The 17115-nt window shown below is 53.8% G+C and overlaps 1 protein-coding gene across 5 annotated transcripts in view; it reads left to right on the forward strand.

Annotated features, from left to right (window-relative positions):
- Positions 1-17115, forward strand: part of WDR90 (WD repeat domain 90) — a 32742-nt gene that overhangs the window by 931 nt on the left and 14696 nt on the right. For 4 of the 5 annotated variants that reach the window (XR_014958548.1, XM_085592502.1, XM_085592504.1 and 1 more), the window contains exons 1-24: positions 44-177; positions 262-438; positions 715-832; positions 1408-1578; positions 2752-2875; positions 3178-3245; positions 3340-3446; positions 4542-4769; positions 5438-5506; positions 7106-7216; positions 7302-7447; positions 7694-7751; positions 8956-9074; positions 9480-9635; positions 10304-10431; positions 11654-11770; positions 12289-12524; positions 12921-13060; positions 13555-13685; positions 15266-15396; positions 15739-15900; positions 16176-16304; positions 16825-16958; positions 17039-17076. Coding sequence is in view for 4 of the 5 variants with exons in the window: in XM_085592502.1 (XP_085448628.1) it covers positions 67-177; positions 262-438; positions 715-832; positions 1408-1578; positions 2752-2875; positions 3178-3245; positions 3340-3446; positions 4542-4769; positions 5438-5506; positions 7106-7216; positions 7302-7447; positions 7694-7751; positions 8956-9074; positions 9480-9635; positions 10304-10431; positions 11654-11770; positions 12289-12524; positions 12921-13060; positions 13555-13685; positions 15266-15396; positions 15739-15900; positions 16176-16304; positions 16825-16958; positions 17039-17076 (3109 nt within the window). In the remaining variant the exon portion in view is untranslated. Of the gene's footprint in view, positions 1-43; positions 178-261; positions 439-714; positions 833-1407; positions 1579-2751; positions 2876-3177; positions 3246-3339; positions 3447-4541; positions 4770-5437; positions 5507-7105; positions 7217-7301; positions 7448-7693; positions 7752-8955; positions 9075-9479; positions 9636-10303; positions 10432-11653; positions 11771-12288; positions 12525-12920; positions 13061-13554; positions 13686-15265; positions 15397-15738; positions 15901-16175; positions 16305-16824; positions 16959-17038; positions 17077-17115 lie in introns of those variants that run through there. The other variant, XM_085592503.1, reaches the window with a different exon arrangement.

Here is a 17115-nt window from a genome sequence, read left to right on the forward strand (position 1 = left end):
GACCTCGGGGCATACAGGGGGCAATGGGGGGGTGTCCAGGCTGGGGATCCATCCCCCCGCCCCCCGATGATCCTGGTGCTGGCAGCCTGGCAGCGTCCCTACCTGAACATCTTCAAGCACTTCCGTGTGGAGGAGTGGAAGCGCTCTGCCAAGGAGGGGGACGTGACCGCCCTCACGGTAACGGGGCCACCGTGGGGTGGGGGGCACTGGCTAAGGGTGGGCAGTGCTCACCCACCCCCCATCTTTCCCTGGTTTCCAAAGGACACAAGGATGAAGGGAACAATCTACCGGATCCGAGGTTCCAACCCAGCCAGCAGCTACCTGCAGCTGCCACGGGCAGGGACACAGTCCCTGGGGCTGACAGGGCGCTACCTCTACCTGCTCTTCAGGCCCCTGCCCCACAAGCACTTCCTCGTGCACCTGGATGTTGCCACTGAGGTCCGTGACACGGGGTGGCCTCTTAAACTGCCATCGTGGCTGATTGAAGGACTGGGGATGGCACTGGTGGGCTTGGGGCCTGCAGGGTGTGGCTGCTCTTTGCTGCTACTGGGTCACTCCAGACTGGTGATGATTTCCATCCTGGTGGCATCTCTACTGGAGCCAGGGGATGTGGAGGGGACAGAAGGCAGGGCCACATGCCTTCTCTGCAGCACTTCCCAGCCAAAGCCACCAGGGTGACTAAAGCTCCGTGTGTGTGTGTGTGTCTCTTCCCAGGAAAACCAGGTGGTTCGAATCTCCTTCTCCAACCTCTTCAGGGAATTCAAATCCACTGCCACCTGGCTGCAGTTCCCCTTCGTCTGCGGGGCAGCCAGCGAGGGCATGGCCCAGCGGGGTGAGGAGCTGGGGCTGGACTGGCACACCACCACCAAAACTAACTGTTAGAAAGTAAATTGTGTTCTCAAGTTGGCTTGATGTGTTTGAAGAGAAGCTGTGGCTGCCTCATCCCTGGGATTGTCCAAGGCCAGGTTGGATGGGATGTGAAGCAACCTGGGCTAGTGGAAGGTGTCCCTGCCTATGGTAGGGGCATGGAATGAAATGGGTTTAAAGGTTGTCTCTCCCAACCCAAACCATTTCAGGATTTTATGATAACAGTGGTGGGCCTGAGCAGGAACCCCTCTGCAGCCAGGTCAGAGCTGTGGCTCCTGGTTGGGCTGTCCCCTATCCCTGTTCTCCCAAACAGTGAGGTGCAGTGTCAGGCCAAGCATGGAGGTGGTAGGATGCCTCTCTGTCCTTCCCCACCCTTGAGCCTACAGATGTTTTCCCATCTCCCACTTGGCACAGGCCTGGTGGAACTCTTGCCTGGCAGATACTTCATACTGAGCCCTGTGACCCTTGTGTCTCCTGTCCAGCAAGGTCCATGTCTGTAGCCTCTTTGCCACCATCCCTTTTCCCACCTCTCCTCCCCAGGTGTCCCCGGAGCAGCCCCGGCTGACGTGCGCTGGACGTGCCTGGTGCTGGACCTGCCCTCCATCCTGGCCCTGTACCTGAGCCGCAGGCACAGCCACCTCAGAGGGGTCAAACTCTGCTGCAACCTGCTCGTGAAGAACCTCTGCACCAGCGACCTGCTCTTCGAGCCAGGTGAGGAGCCAGGAGCTTGGGCTGGCCTCTGCTTCCTCCTGAGACGCCAGCCCAGCCTGAGTGGAGCCCATGGGGGTTCAAAGCTGAGTTTGCAGCTCTGTGATGGGAACAGAAAGGGTAAAATACTTGGTACAATGTTAGGTTTCCACACAGGCAGGGACACCTTCCACTGTCCCAGGCTGCTCCAAGCCCCATCCAACCTGGCCTTGGGCACTGCCAGGGATCCAGGGGCAGCCACAGCTGCTCTGGGCACCCTGTGCCAGGGCCTCCCCACCCTCCCAGGGAACAATTCTTTCCCAATATCCCATCTAATGCTGTCATCTGGTAGCTTGAAGCCATTTTCCCTTGTCCTGTCCCTCCATCCCTTGTCCAAAGTCCCTCCCCACCTCTCTTGGAGCCCCTTTAGGCACTGGAAGGAAATCTGGAATGAAATACAGCTTTCCAAACTCTGGAGGAAAGCATCCTCTCATTTTCTAGCTGTAAAAGTGAATGAAAAGAGCAGAGTTAAATATCTTTCTAAGGTTAGAAACTTTTTCAGGAGTAAAAATGAAAGGTGTCATCAAGCCTCACTTCTGCAAGACTTGTGCTTTCATCTGCTGGAAGTGTCTGTGCTTTTTTTGTGTCAAAAATCTCCAACCTGCTTTTTTTATCCACCTGCTCAGTGTGGCAGAGGGACTTTGGTCAAATCCTTTGTTTTCTCTCTTTCCTTTTTCGTGCTGGAATTCTGTCTGAACTGGCTGGCCTGCTGGGAAGCACCAGTGAGGAAGAAGTTATAGGGGCTGCTTTGAAATTCCTGAAACATATTGTATCTTTCTTGAAACCTTTTCTGTTTCACTTTCCTAAATTTAAAAATTCATGGAGGAAATAAGAAAATGGGCAATGAGCCTTAAGATAAATCTTGTGAAACTGCCGAATCGGTGAACAGACATGACATGAATCTTGAGCCTGGGGGTTTATAACTGAAATCCAAGGGTTTATGCTCTGGGCTCTTCTTGGAGGTTGAGAGTTACAGGAATACAGCTGTGCAAGGTGGGTTTGTTGCAAACCTCAGTTTTGTGCTCTTTGTTTCTCTGGTGGGAAGTGGTGTGTGCCCGTGTCGCTGAGGGAGTGGGATTTCAGGCAGCTCCCTGGGCTTGGAGAGCTCACTGTGCGTGTGTGTCCCTGTCCTGCCAGGTGTGACGTTCACCAGGGCCCGCCTGGGTGACCTGTCCTGCCGTGGGGTGGCTCCCATGCCCCGGGAACTGGCCTTTCCTGTGCCCAAGGGGGAGAAGTGGCACGACCTCTATGACTACATCAGGTATGGCTGCTCCGGTCCCACTGCAGCTCCCAGGCCTTCCTGCACCCCTGGGAGGGGCAGGATGGGCAGTGCCACTTAAGGATACAGATCCAGGTGAACCTGGGCCTGGGTTTTGGTTCCCCCACCTCCAGCATTTAGGTGCTGGTAACAAAGACACCCTTGTGTCATTGCCTTTGGTACCCCTGTGTTTGGAGGACCATGAGGCACAAGGGAAGGGATCTACAGGAGAGAACAAAGAGTGCCAGGCTGAGGTGCCAATGCAATACCCCAGTGACACAGTGCCTTCCTCTGGTTCTGCTCAGGTTCCCATCTGACGGGGCTAAGCTGCTGCACTACTCCATCCAGAAGAACTTTCCACATCCTGTGGCAGGTGGGAATGCTGGGAACAGCAGCCAAGGCTGTGCCACCCCAGATGGGTGCCCTGCGTTTCCAGAAGAGCTTGACCTGCTCCTTGTGTTGCCCAGGTGACCAAGTGCTAGAGGAGCCCAGCTGCCCACTGACCCAGCCGGTGACACTCTCCAGAGCAGTCTGTGACCTGTCCCTCATCCAGCAGACAAGCAGTCCCAAAGCTGTAAGTGCACTGTGGAGGAGGCTGCAGCTCCTTCCTTCCTCCTTCCCATGGAGCATTTCCCTGCATCTGTGTCTTAAATTAAGATGTAGAAGCTGCTTGTTGTCACTGGCAGCTGTTCCAGGCATGGTCTGGTGACCACAGCCCTGCAGTCACTGCCTAGGGGTTCAGTGTGGTACAGCACAGAGACAGGATGTGCTAAGTACCTTGGAATCTCCAGACATCCATCTTCCCTGTCTCTGTGGAGGCAGCAGATCGGTGTGTCTTCAAATTATAGATAAGGCAGTGAAGTCTGGAGAGGAGGGAATGTGAGCAGTGCCCTCAGGAGCAGAGCAGTTTGTGGAGCTGGCACTGCTGGGGCTGCAGGCAGCTGCTCTCAGCTTGGTTTCCCCTTCTGCACTGGGGGTGATGTGAGAGCTGGTGTCCAGACTGGCTTACCAGTGTGGTGGTGGGTGTTGGGAGAGGGACTGGGGGAAGCCATCCTCATGCTGTGGAGAGGGAGAGCTGAGGAGCACAGCCTCTCGTATTAGAGAGTGTCCAAAGGATGGCTGTGGAGGTGGTGAAGGGTCTAGAGGGGAAGAGTAAGAGGTGCAGCAGTCACTTGCTTTAATCAGAGGGAGAAAAAGAGGCTGAGGTCAGCTTTTGTCAGGGGCTGCAGTTCCTCCCAAGGGGCAGCTCTGATCTCTGCTCTTTGTGACAGGGATAGGACCCAGGGAATGGCTGGAGCTGTGTCAGGGCAGGTTTTAATGGATATTAGATAAAAGTTCATCCTTCAGAGGGTGGTTGGGCACTGACCAGTCTCCCCAGGGCAGTGGTCTAAACCTGCCAGAGCTCCATTTGGACAAGGCTCTGGTTGGCTGTCAGGAGGAGATGAACTGTGCACAGACAATGCTGGGGGTGTAAGGAGAGAGCTGGTTAACAACCTGGCCAAGCTAGGTAACCACAGGGCTGCTCTGCCTCCACATTTTTTCCTCTTTGTTTGTGTTGCTATGCAGAGCCCTCAGGACAGACATGGCTGTCTCCCTGTCTGTGCCCCTGGGCAGGTGGAGGGCACTGGGAGGAGAACTGAGCTCTGTCTGAGGCTTTCCTCATTCTCAGGTGCCACATCGATGTCCTGCGATCACGAAGAGCATCCCTGAGGTTCACCTGGCAGTCCCAGGGCCTCTGGGAGCTGTTCCTGCTGGAGACCCTGTGCTGGAGGAGAAGCAGAGGCTGCACAGTGCAGGGGACACGGGGCAGCCACTGCCACTCGGTGATGGAGGCATCCATGTCTATGCTCATCGGAGGAGGGGACAGACAACCCGAGCTGTCCCTGGCTTGGAGGAGGTGTGTGAAGTTCTGGAGGGTCACAGGGGGGCTTTGGGGTATTTCTTTGGAGTATTTCCCTTTATTTATGATGAAGGGAGAGAGGGAACACAAGGTTCACGCTGGAGTTTCAGTTAAACTCACAGTCCAAGAGATGCAGAGGAGCAGTTCTTCCCACTAGCATTCTACTTGCCTTGACAGAGGGACCCTGTGTTCAAAAGTGCTGACCTTGAGCCACAGGTTTGCCAGGTGTGTACAGGAAGGGCTCTGGCCCTTATGCCATCCCACAGGTGAGCCCCAGCCTGCAGGACAGCCCTGGCAGTGTCCAAGGCCAGGTTGGACAGGGCTTGGAGCAACCTGGGCTAGTGGAAGGTGTCCCTGTCTGTGGCCAGGGGGTGGAGGTGGATGGACTTTAAGGTCCCTTCCAACCCCAATCAGTCTGGGATTCTCACAGTGGCCCCAGGGCATCCCTGGGGCGGGATAGCTGCTTAACTCAGAAACCCCAGCTCCTCCTGCTGCCAGCTTTGACTCTGCCAGGTTAAATGCTTTCAAGTTATCCCCTCTGACAGGAGAAACCCAAAGCTGCCTCTGTGCTTCAGAGAGCCAAGCCCTGGGGCTGGGGTGCCCCATGGAGGGTGGACCCTAGCCTGGCTCTAAGCGTGATGGTTCTGTCTGGTTTTGTTTTCCAGGGGCTTGTACCAGATCCCATCCTGAAGCTGAGAACAATTATTGGCTTTGGAGGCTGCAGCACCAAATGGGTCAGTGGCTTGGGTGATCTGGGGAGTTGATCTGTCTTTGTGTGGCCGGGATATGGATGTTTTGGAGGTTGAAATGCAGCTGAGTGTGGCACTGCCTGATGTGGAAAATGATCCCAAAGTGGGTGGGCCTGTGCATCTGTGGCAACTGCTCTGCTGTTAGGATGATGAATTAAAAATGATGGGGCCCATTAAACAGAATCATAGGATGGAAAAGCCCTCTAAGGACATCCATGCCAACTGGTTTTCCCAGGAATCCCAGGCCTTCCACTGACCCATGTCCTCAAGTGTCTTTTAAATCCCTGCAGGGATGGTGGCTTCACCACTGCCCTGGGCAGCTGTGCCAGTGCCTGACCAGCCATTCTGTGAAGAAGTTTTCCCAATATCCAATCTAAACCTCCCCTGGCAAAACTTGAGGCCGTTCTTCCCTGGGAGCAGAGCCTGATCCTCACCTGGCTGTTCCCTCCTTGTCAGGGAATTGTGGAGGCCCCCCAGCTGCTTCTCATCAGACTTGTGCTCCAGACCCTTCACTACATTTCACTTCTTTTTGATACATTAAAACTGGTGCTGCTTTGTTGGATGCTGGAAAGGAAGGGCTGTGTTTTGGGTTGTTTCTGTGGCACACTGGGCCTTGCTTGTGATCTGTGTTAGGGTAAAGGAAGGGTTGGTTTAGTCAGTTCAAGGCTCTGCCAGTGTCGCTGTCCAGGCAGGACAGGAATGGATAGACTTGACTCAGAAGGCTGTGAAAGTAAAACTCCAATTTATTCAAAATACACTGCTCTTTTATACAGAGCTTCGTAAGGATCAAATCCATTGGTTCTGAAGTGAAAACAACCCACCACCATTGGTGCAGAGTGCTTGACACACAGTGATAGAACTTAACTATAAACAATGTGAAAAACAAGAGAGATAAAGAATTATTTACATTCTTCTTCAGCTCTTTCCCAGGCACCTGCCTGGCTAGAAACTCTCAGTTTCTTTCTTTGACTGAATCTGAGTCCCACATGCCAGCAATGTCATTTTCCTTGTATCTGCTGTTCAATAGTAGGGAAGGGACCTTAATGCCCATCCCATTCCATCCCCTGCCATGGGCAGGGACACCTCCCACTAGCCCAGGTTGTTCCACAGCCCATCCAGCCCGACCATGGGCACTTCCAGGGCTGGGAAGAGCTCTGTGCCTGGGCTGTGGGGCAGTTCTGGAGCCGTGTCCCCCCTCTCTTGGTGCTGCAGGCTCTGTGGACACAGGACAGCACGGCCGTGGTGTACCCCTGCCATGGTCAGGGACACCTCCCACTAGCCCAGGTTGTTCCACAGCCCATCCAGCCCGACCCTGGGCACTTCCAGGGCTGGGAAGAGCTCTGTGCCTGGGCTGTGGGGCAGTTCTGGAGCCGTGTCCCCCCTCTCTTGGTGCTGCAGGCTCTGTGGACACAGGACAGCACGGCCGTGGTGTACCCCTGCCATGGTCAGGGACACCTCCCACTAGCCCAGGTTGTTCCACAGCCCATCCAGCCCGACCCTGGGCACTTCCAGGGCTGGGAAGAGCTCTGTGCCTGGGTTGTGGGGCAGTTCTGGAGCCGTGTCCCCCCTCTCTTGGTGCTGCAGGCTCTGTGGACACAGGACAGCACAGCCGTGGTGTACCCCTGCCACGCTGTCATCGTCACCCTGCTCCTCAAGACTGGCGAGCAGAGGTTCTTCCTTGGCCACACGGACAAGGTGAGTAGCCCCTGCAGGCCCTGATGCAGCTCTGCCCTGCAGCCTGGGGCTCTCCTGGGCTCCTGGCTGGCCGTGCTCCCCGCAGGTGGCGGCGCTGGCGCTGGGCGGGAGCGGCACCGTGCTGGCCTCGGCGCAGGCCGGGCCCCGCAGCCTGGGCCGCCTCTGGGACTTCCCCACGGGAGCCTGCCTCTGCCTCTTCAAAACCTACCTGCAGTCCCTGCTGTGCCTCAGGTGGGTGGCAGTGCGTGCAGGGGTGTGCTCAGCACTGCAGCACAGCAGCTTTTCCCTGCTGTTCCTGCCTGAAAAGCCAGGCATGGGTTACAGCTGGCTGTATTTGTCACCGAACCTGCTGCCAGCTCTGTGCTGAGCCTCAGGTCTTGCTGTCTCCCCATCCCCGCTATTTGTCCCCTTTTATGCCCTGTGAGGATGAACCCAGGGTACAAGGAGCTGTTTTTTACCAAGTCTCTCTTCTTGCAGCTTTTCCCACAGTGGAGCTGTTCTGTGTGGTGTCGGGAGGGATGTGCACAGCAAAATGGTGAGAGCTGGCACTGGGGCAGGGAGATTTCCCTGAGAGAGCTGTTCTTCCAGATTCTGTAGTTATTTTCCAGGCAAACTTCTGCTCTCAGCTTTCCTAGACATGTACTCGGGGGGCATCCCTTTCTCCTTAGCTGCCAGAGAATACTTTCCCTCTGCCTGATGCTTGTGGATGTTCCTCAGCTGCAAGTGAACAAATCCTTTTGGAAGCAGCTGGAGAGACCTGCTGGGGTTGTGCTATGGGGCTGTTCTGTCCCTGGTGTGGTCCCAGCCAGGACCCAGGCAGGGTGATGGGATTATATCTTTATTTTAATAGCATTTAGGGCAAGATACGAGGTGAAACCTTCCAGCTCCAGGCATCGCTGTGGGAAGGGATGCCTGGCACTGGAGCTGCCGCCCAGCTTTGTAGCTGGGGATGACGCAGATCCCACGTGTAGCAGTCAAAAATAAACTTGTTCCATGGGACTGGGGGTTTTGTTTTGTCAGTGGAACTGTTTTTTATCCTTTAGTGACGACCATCAGCAATTAGCTGTGCCATCACTAAGTGAAGGAAAAACCACACAGTGCTCTGTGTTTTTCCCAGCACGTGGCACTGTTCTGTGATCCGTGTGGGAGCTGGGGAGGTGGATCAGTGGGTGGAAGCAGGGTGGGAGAATGGGGGTGCTGGGGGGAGTACCTCTCCCAGGGTGATGCCTCAGCCCATCCCAGCCTCCGAAGTGATGCTGGGTTTGCTTTTAATGCTGTTCTGGAATGCAGAGCATCCTCCTGCATTTCTGCAGGCATCTGCCCCTTTGCTTTGTGCAGAGGGTTTGACTCTTGGCCCTGGTGATGGGCACTGAGGGCACACAGACCTGTACTGAGCAGTGGACACGTGCTGCCTCCTGCTCCCTCAGCCCTGGGACAGCTCCTATATCCCGTCAGGCAGAGTTCCCACTGCTCTGTGGGTTTTTTTTTTCAAGTCTGAGCCCTGTTGCCAGGCAGCCCTGGGATTTAGAACCTCTAATTATGGATTGCAGACAAGGATATTGCCATGAAGCTTTGCAACGCTGTTGGACTGTCCTAAACCCTCTGTGCAATGGGTTTTATTTCCCTGCTCCAGCTCTGTTATCAATACTTTGTGCCCAGCTCTGGAGCAGCTGTGGGATGAAAAGCTCTTCTGCTGCCAAGGTTTTGAGCAGCTTTCCCATCATATTTTCTTGCTTCAGATGGTGGTGGTGTGGAACACTGCTCAGGTGACCCGTGGTGGAGGCGTGACTGTGCTGGCCAAAGCACACACAGATGTGGATATCCAGGCCATGAAGATTGCTTTCTTTGATGACACCAGGTAGTGTGCCAGGAAAAGAAATTGATAGTATTGATTCTTATATATTGGGAAGGAATTGTTCCCTGGGAGGGTGGGCAGGCCCTGGCACAGGGTGCCCAGAGCAGCTGTGGCTGCCCCTGGGTCCCTGGCAGTGCCCAAGGCCAGGCTGGATGAGGCTTGGAACAACCTGGGACAGTGGAAGGTGTTGCTGTCCATGGCAGAGGGTGGAATAAGATGAGCTTTAAGGTCTCTTCACCCCAAACCAAAATAAATATTTTATTTGATAACTCTGGCATGGCTGGGGGGGATTGTGGTGGTTGCTGTTGCTGCTCTCAGTCTGTGCTGTCAGTGTCCCCTGGGACACCACCCTTCCCCCAGGGGCCTGGGGAGCCTGCCCTGGTGCTCAGGCCGTGTCTCCCGGGACAGGCTGGTGTCGTGTGGCCGGGACAACATCAGGCTGTGGCGCGTGCGGAGCGGAGCCCTGCGCTCGTGTCCCGTCAGCCTGGGCGAGTACCACTCCCTGGAGTTCACCGACCTGGCCTTCGAGGCGGGGCCCGCGCCGGAGCCGGAGGACCGTGCGCTGTAAGGGCCCGTCACTGTCCCCCGTCCCTCGCAGCATTCACCTTCCCCCCGTCACGGCGCTTTGCTGGGGCTCTCCTCAAAACTCAGCTGCCTTCTGGAGCTGGGAGAGGTTCTCCCCACTCAGCACGTGTCACCTCCCGAAAGGGGTTTGGCTGCTCACAGAACAGCCTCTTTGCTCTTGCCATGCTGCTCTTGTGCCATATTTAGTGACTCTCTTCCTCTTTGCTCTTGCCATGCTGCTGTTGTGCCATATTTAGTGACTCTTTTCCCACCTGAAGCTCTCTGTTGGATTCCTGGGTCAGCGGGAGGAGCCTAGTACACATCCTCTTGCATACAGACACACACTTTGTTGCTTATTTTAATCATCAAAGCCAGACCTTTGTTGCCACCCTGTGTTGTCCCACAAAGGCAGAGCTGTCAGCTCAGCCAGCCTGTGGCAGAGGTAGGCTTCTTTCTGGAGTTCATGGCAAGCTTTTAGCTCTTTTACTAATTTCTATTTCAAAGGCTCAGAAAACTAAATAGGAAGCTCTGACTTCTTTGGAGGTGTGTTGAACACTTGAACACCTTGTTGACCTCTTATATTACATGGGAGCCAGGATTGCTTTACACAAACAAGGTAAACCAAAGTGGTTTTTTACTAAAAGCAACTCTCCTGGTTTTTTTTACAGCTTTGTGTGCAGCAGGAGTGGCCACGTGCTGGAGGTGGACTACAAGAACATCTGTGTGAGGAGTGCACGGCGCCTGCTGCCTGCACAGCCCCAGGGGGACAGGCAGGAGCAGGCAGGGAGCAGCTCAGGTGGGAGCAGGAGAAGGCAGGGAGAGGGTAAAACCAGCCAGTGACCACCTCCACCACCATCGGGGTCAGAAATCTGCTCAGGCCAACCAGCTCTTTACCTACTGCTGAAGGATTATTTTGGGGTTGATTAGATCATTGCTATTTGCCTCTTAAGGACTGCAAATAATCTTCCTTAGTACAGCAAAGTATCGTTTTAAGAAAGATTTTAGCATTTTAAATGCTGATTGCACTTTCAGAGAAACACTACTTTTAGAAACATGAGACAAGGTCTTCATTTGCTGATGGGAGGCTTAATGGAGAGATGGAAAAAGAACTAAGATTAACAAAAAAGATGAATTTGGGGATTTTTTCATTATTCAGCTGGTGTAGAGTGTTTGGGGAATCTTTGTTGCTCTACATTAAGTAGACGAAGTTTCAGCTCTTCCATTTACTTGAACAGCAGGAAGAATTCACTTTCAAGTGTGATTGCTCTGATATCTTAAAACTTAGTGCATAGTTTGATAGTTTGCTTTGGCAAATTGAGCTAATTAATCTATAATGTGGCCTTTGAGAGGCATGTAACAGTTCTCACTTCATGGGCAAGAAGGGGCCCAAGAGGAGATGAAGCAAAGTCCTTGGTGCCTCCTGGTCTCAGTGCTGGCTCTGACTTATGGCCTTTATACCTGAATTTAGGTTGGATATTGGAGAAAATTTCTTGACTGAAAGTGTGATAGGCATTGGAACGAGCTGCCCATTCTATCCCTGGAAACGTTCAAAAAGCCTGTGGATGGGCACCTGGGGACATGGGCTGGTGGGGGGATAATTGTTGGACTCAATGAGGGTTTTCAGCCTTAATGATTCTATTAATCAAAATCTCCCAGTTTGTGGATCTGTATCTCCCTTTTGCAGAGAGGCTTTGGGACAGGGCAGTGAAAGGGTTTGTACCTCAGGCAGTTATCTAGGATATCTTTTGCTACAGGATCCTGTTTGAGGCAAAAATATGGCAGGGGTAGGAATCTTCTGTGCCTGGCAAGAGTTTCACAATGGTAAAGAGGAGTTTGGAGCCCTGAGAAGGGCTGGCTGAGACCCTTCAGCCTGTTCTGCAAGTCACTGTGGGGTTCCTGCATCCTCCTCAGGCTCCAGCTGGCTGTGGGGGGACTACCAGACTCAGCTCTTGGGTGGGCCCCCTCTCAGGTTGAGTTTTCTTGTTTCACCTGTATAAGGAGTTATTTTGGGTTTCCAGGCCCTGGAATTGCTATAAACAGTATCAGCATGTCCTTGACCTTCTGTGCCACGGGATCAGAGGATGGCTACATGAGGCTGTGGCTACTGGACTTCTCAGCTGCTGTCCTAGAGGCAGGTGAGTAGAGGTGGCAGTGGTGCTTCTGAGCTCCCCATCTCCTGCTGCAGATCCAGAGCTCCACTGCCACAGCTCCCACAGCAATCCTCATGAGTCAGGGCTGTGTTACGTGTGCTGCCTCCAGGGCTGACTGCCTTGGAAGTCTTCAGTGGCAATTATTCGTGTTTATTCTTGTAACTCATAGGAAAAAGGCAGGATCTCCTGGGAGAGAACAGACTTTCCATCTTGATTTTTGTCCCCTTCTTGCCATAGCTCATCTGTCCATGAAAAATTAGGGGAGAAGTGGAGCAGTTCTTGATTGTTTTTGAAACACACTCACCATTACAGCAGAGCCCAGGGACCTTAGGAAGGGCAGAGACTAATCTCTGTAATCTGTCACAACTCACACCTGCAAATGTTCAGTCTTCAGGTGGTGGGCTGCTCATTCCCGTGGGCATTGCTTTCCTAAATGCGGGTCTGTAGCTGTGTTCCAGCTGCTCCTTCCCCAGTGGATTTGTTGACTCCTGTGTCTTTCCCAGAGCATGAGGCTTCCGTGAGTTCTGTCTGCATCAGCCCAGACAGCCACAAAGTCCTGTCCACAACAGCTGCTGGGGCTCTGGGCTACCTGGATGTGCAGGCCCGGGACTACAGCACGCTGATGCGCTCCCACGAGGGCTCCGTGCTGGGCTTCTCGGTGGAGGGCAAGTGGAAGCAGATAGCAACAGTGTCCCAGGACAGCACCATCCGAGTGTGGGACCTCGCCTCCAGGCAGCAGGTGGGTGACACAAGAGGCAGGTGGTGTCTCGTGTTTGTTGAGAGTCTTCCTGGTCTGTTTGCTGCATCTATCAAAGCCCCTCAGTTCAGGAGCCCTCCCTGAAGCCTGAGGGGTACCGTGGGCAAGAGACCCTTTAGAAGTACAGAGTTCTGAAGTATTGTTAGGCAAAACTATTTCCTTTTCCTCCATCTTTTGAAGATTGCTTTTTAGCACAAGCCATAACACCCAAGGGCTTTATTTGAGTGCCCAAAGACCCAGGACTTCAGTGGGCTTTGGATCCATCCAGGCAGGAGCAGGGACATGGTCATGGTGGAGATGTGAGGCTGATCAGTTGTTGGGTCCAGCTGCAGCTCCAGTCTTCTCCAGTTTCATGCCTGTGGTGTCTCTTCCCTGCAGCTGTATGACTTTTCAGCTGCAGAGGAAACTCCTTGTACTGTGGCCTTCCACCCCTTCTGGAAGATGCTGGCCTGTGGCTTTGACAGCGGGGTAGTGAGGACCTTCAGCCTGGCTGCCTCTGACCTCCTGCTGGAGCACAAGTGAGTGGACTGAGAGCTACACGGGGTCTAACCAGGTGTGCTGGTGATGAGACAGAGCCACAGTGACACTCGCGGAGCTCCACAAGCCTCAGGTCCCAGCTGGGTGGGTCTGGGGCAGATCCCACAGCTCTGGGTGGTGAAAGCCCAAGCTGTGAAAGCCATGAGGGCTTCCCAGTGGACAGCAGTAGGAAGGAGCTTGTCCTAGAGAGCAGCTGGGCGGGGAACCCTTGTGAGCCTCTGTGGGATTTGGAGGATGCTCAAAGGGAGGAGGAGCAGGTTCCATCCAGGCTGGAGCCTGCACTTGCTGCTCGGTTTTCCAACAAGTCACAGTGTTGGGTGTCCTGGGCTGATACAGGGTGAGCACAGCAGGGTCCTGCTCTGTTCCTGGTTAATTTATCCTCTTGGGTTCTTCATTGTGTTACACTCATCATCACCACTGTTCCCTCTGTCTGTGATTCCCTTTTCCCTTTTCCACGTTTTCTGCCCTCTTTCAGGCAGCACCGCACCGCGGTCACCGGGCTGACCTTCTCTCCAGATGGCAATTTCATGTTCAGCTCCTGCTTGCAGGGAACTCTGGCTCTGTACAAACTTGCTGCACGGAAAATCCAGGTTCTGAGAGTCGTGGGTAAGACTCTGGGGTTGTGGTTGCCTTTCTTCTTTTTCTATATTAGTAGAGACATCTTGACCCCAGAGCCAACCCAAACTCAGCCTGCTTGGAGTGATATTTCCCAGTGAACCTTCTGAGCTTTGTCATTTCCCCCTGCACTGGGCATTGCTGAGGCACCTCTAGTCCTGGGGTCAGTTCTGGGTCCCTCACAAGACAGACACAGAGGGGCTGGAGGAGGTCCAGGGAAGGGAACAGAGCTGGGAAGGGGCTCAGCCTGGAGAAAAGGAGGCTCAGGGGGAACCTTGTGGCTCTGCACAACTCCTGACAGGAGGGGACAGCCAAGGGGGGTTGGGCTCTGCTCCAGGGAACAGGGACAGGACAAGGGGAAAGGGCCTCAAGCTGTGCCAGGGGAGATTTAGATTTGATCATGGGAAAAATTCTTCATTGGAAGGGTGGTCAGGCACTGGCACTGGAAGGATTTAAAAGACATGGGGATGTGGCACCTGGAGACATGGTTCAGTGGACTTGATAATCTTAGAGTGCTTTCCCAACCTTAATGATTCTGTGATTGTTGTTTGTACCTTCTGTGTGAGCAAACCTCAGTGACTGCCAGCACTTCCCTGCCTGTCCTGGTTCAAACCCTCTCATCCTGCTGGTGTGATGATTTCATGAATGTGCTGGGGTCACAGAGATTTATTCATGCCCAAGCCCTGATGCTTTCCATTCTGTACATGTGCAATTTAATTTGTTTGAAGTGGATTGTTGCCCTAATCCTGCCTGCAGCAGAGCTGCTCTGTGCTGGTGAAAGGAGCTGGTGGAGAGCTGGAGGCAGGGCAGGGGCAAGGCAGTTTGGGAAAATTAGTGTCACATTTAATGTATACTTTGGAAATGAGTTGTGACAGCACAAGCTTGGGCAGGGAAAGGGAACTCCGATTTTTATACTGTGCAATATTGCACAAAGAGGAGGAACCTGCCCCAGAAAGTGTGCAGGAGAAGGAACAGAGGTTGGAGGAATCAGGGAATTCATCCAAAACAACCCAGATTTGGTGTCAGTGCTGCAGCTGGACTCTGGTGACTCTGCTCTGAAACTGTGTTTGCTGCTTTGCTGCCTGGTCACGTTCCAGGGACAGAACAGTGGAATTATGGTCATGGAATAAATACAGAGAATTGCTGTAATTTCTGTGATTTTCAGACCTCTGGGTCTCTCTGCCCTCTGGACTGATATCAGTGTGGTGGTGTTCAGCACTGACCTCATTCTGCTCTGGGTTCAGGCACCCAGGCTGCAGCTCAGATCTCAGAACTCTTCATCACAGCCTCTTGTAACACTAAAAAATTAGCCCTAAAATCGATTTTATTCCTTTGGCTTTGTTCTACTCTCCTTGAAAATGCTGTGTGTTCACTCAGGCAACAAGCTGTGCATCTCAACCTTGGTTTTGAGGTGGTTCACTGCACACTCTGGGAGTGTAAATAAAATTTGTAGCATCTCCTACAGTACAGGTTGCTTTTTTTCTCAGGCTGCAGGAGGAGCTGCAGCTGCTGCCCAGCAGCACCATCAGAGTGGGCTTTGCTGCTCCTCACTCTCTTGCTGTGTCCCCCAGGCAATGTGGTGGCCCGGGATGCTGGGAGTGGCGTGGACACTCTGGTGGTCAGTGGGGACAGTCGCCTGCTGGCCTTCGTGGGGCCCTCCAAGTACGTGGTGACAGTGATGGAGGCCTGCTCACTCGATGAGGTACCCAGCAGAGTCCCCTCACTCCTGGGGACAGGGCTGTCCCCTGGAAACTCCATAGGTGAGGTGGATCAGGGCGTGGGGCTGACAATGAGCTCCCTGCTTTCCCTTCTGTGAGACAGAAATAACAAATTTGAGGTTTCTTCTCCTCTGCCTTCATTCCCCTCTAGAAAGATAATTTGGAGAAGTGCTGTGGAGGCTGTGAGCTCTCACCTGTCTCTTGACCTGCAGCCCCTCATTAAGTGGGAAGGGAAGGGTCCAGGGGGCTCCATAGCCTCATGTTAGGAGCACAGGAGCAATCCCAAGGCTCCTGCAGTGGTTGTTCAGTGGCTCTTTGTCCCACAGCTGCTGAGGGTGGACGTCAGCATCCTGGACCTGCACAGCACCATCTTGGACTCTGCAGTGAAGGTCTGCTTTGGTCCTGTGCCTCAGGGCGAGCTCCTGGTGTCCACTTCTTCCAATAAAATCCTTGTGCTTGATGCAAAAACCGGACGGCTGGTGCGAGAGGTAGGACACTGAAATTCATCTATGAGGTCTCCTGTGGGGGCTGGGCACTTCTTGTCTCTCTGGGAGGTTAAATGAGAGAAAAACTCCCCCTGGAGCTCACAGCCTTCAAAGAAACACAAGTAGGAAGCCTGAAGCTGCCCCAGCATTCTCGTGCTCAGGGTGAGCCGAGCTTGTCCTTGTTTTCCACACTGTCACACTACTTTTCTCATGCTGAAATGTAAATCAGGATATGAACCAGCTCAACTGAGGCTGCTGGTGCCATTTCTTGTCCTCAGGTGTCCCCTGTGCACAAGCTGAGCTGTTCCTCCTTGGCACTGAGCAAGGATGGCCAGTACCTGCTCACTGCTGGTGACAAGGTCATCAAAGTGTGGGACTATCGGATGCGCTTCAACGTCAACTTCCAGGTACTGCCCACCCGGGAGGGAAGGGGGTGGTGCTGCATTGCTGAACCTCCAGAGAAGAGAGAAGCAAATGGACTCTGTATGAGCCTGGCCCAGTGTCCTCAGTCCCATTTGCCTAGCAGAGAAATGCAGCTCCAATCCCACACTGTAGCAGTGCCTGGCAGTGGGCACAAGCTGGGGCTGCCAGAGCACCCCTGTGAGACCCTCTGCAAAGGACAGAGATAGGTGACAGCTCTGTGTTAGGGACAAAGACAGAAAATGGAGAGGAAAATGGTTCACCCGAGGCTTCAGAGGCAGGATAAGACTTTGGACTCTTCAGCTTTTGCTTCCTTCCCCAAATGAGTGTGTTGGAGGTTGGCCCTAGGTTGAGCAGCCCACCAGTGTGAGAACTGTAGGTGTGATAGATCCTCTTCTGGACCTTCTGCTGAGGCCTGTAGACCCTGGCTGGGCAGGACAGGGAATGGAGTAACCCCATCCTGACAAGACAAATGGTGATGGGGATTTGAGGTGTGCTCTCTCCCAGGTGTTCATCGGCCACTCGGAGCCCGTGCACAAGGTCGCCTTCACCCCAAACCAAGAGCACGTCATCAGCGTTGGGGATGCCATCTTCCTCTGGGATTTCCTAGCTCCACCTCCAGTCAAGTCATCCCCAGCCAGGTAATGGTGCTGGCAGTGCCTGCCTGTGTCCCCTTTCCCTGCCCCATCCCTGTGTGACTCCAGTCTCCTCACCTTCCCAGGGCTTGTTCCCCCGCGTCCACCCTGGTGCTGAGGTCAGGTGAGTTTGCCTCTTCCCATGGGTTGTGCTAGCAGCTTT

The sequence above is a fragment of the Lonchura striata genome, chromosome 14 (assembly GCF_050655825.1).
Source record: "Lonchura striata isolate lonStrDom1 chromosome 14, ASM5065582v1, whole genome shotgun sequence".
In the NCBI taxonomy this organism is placed as follows: Eukaryota; Metazoa; Chordata; class Aves; order Passeriformes; family Estrildidae; genus Lonchura; species Lonchura striata.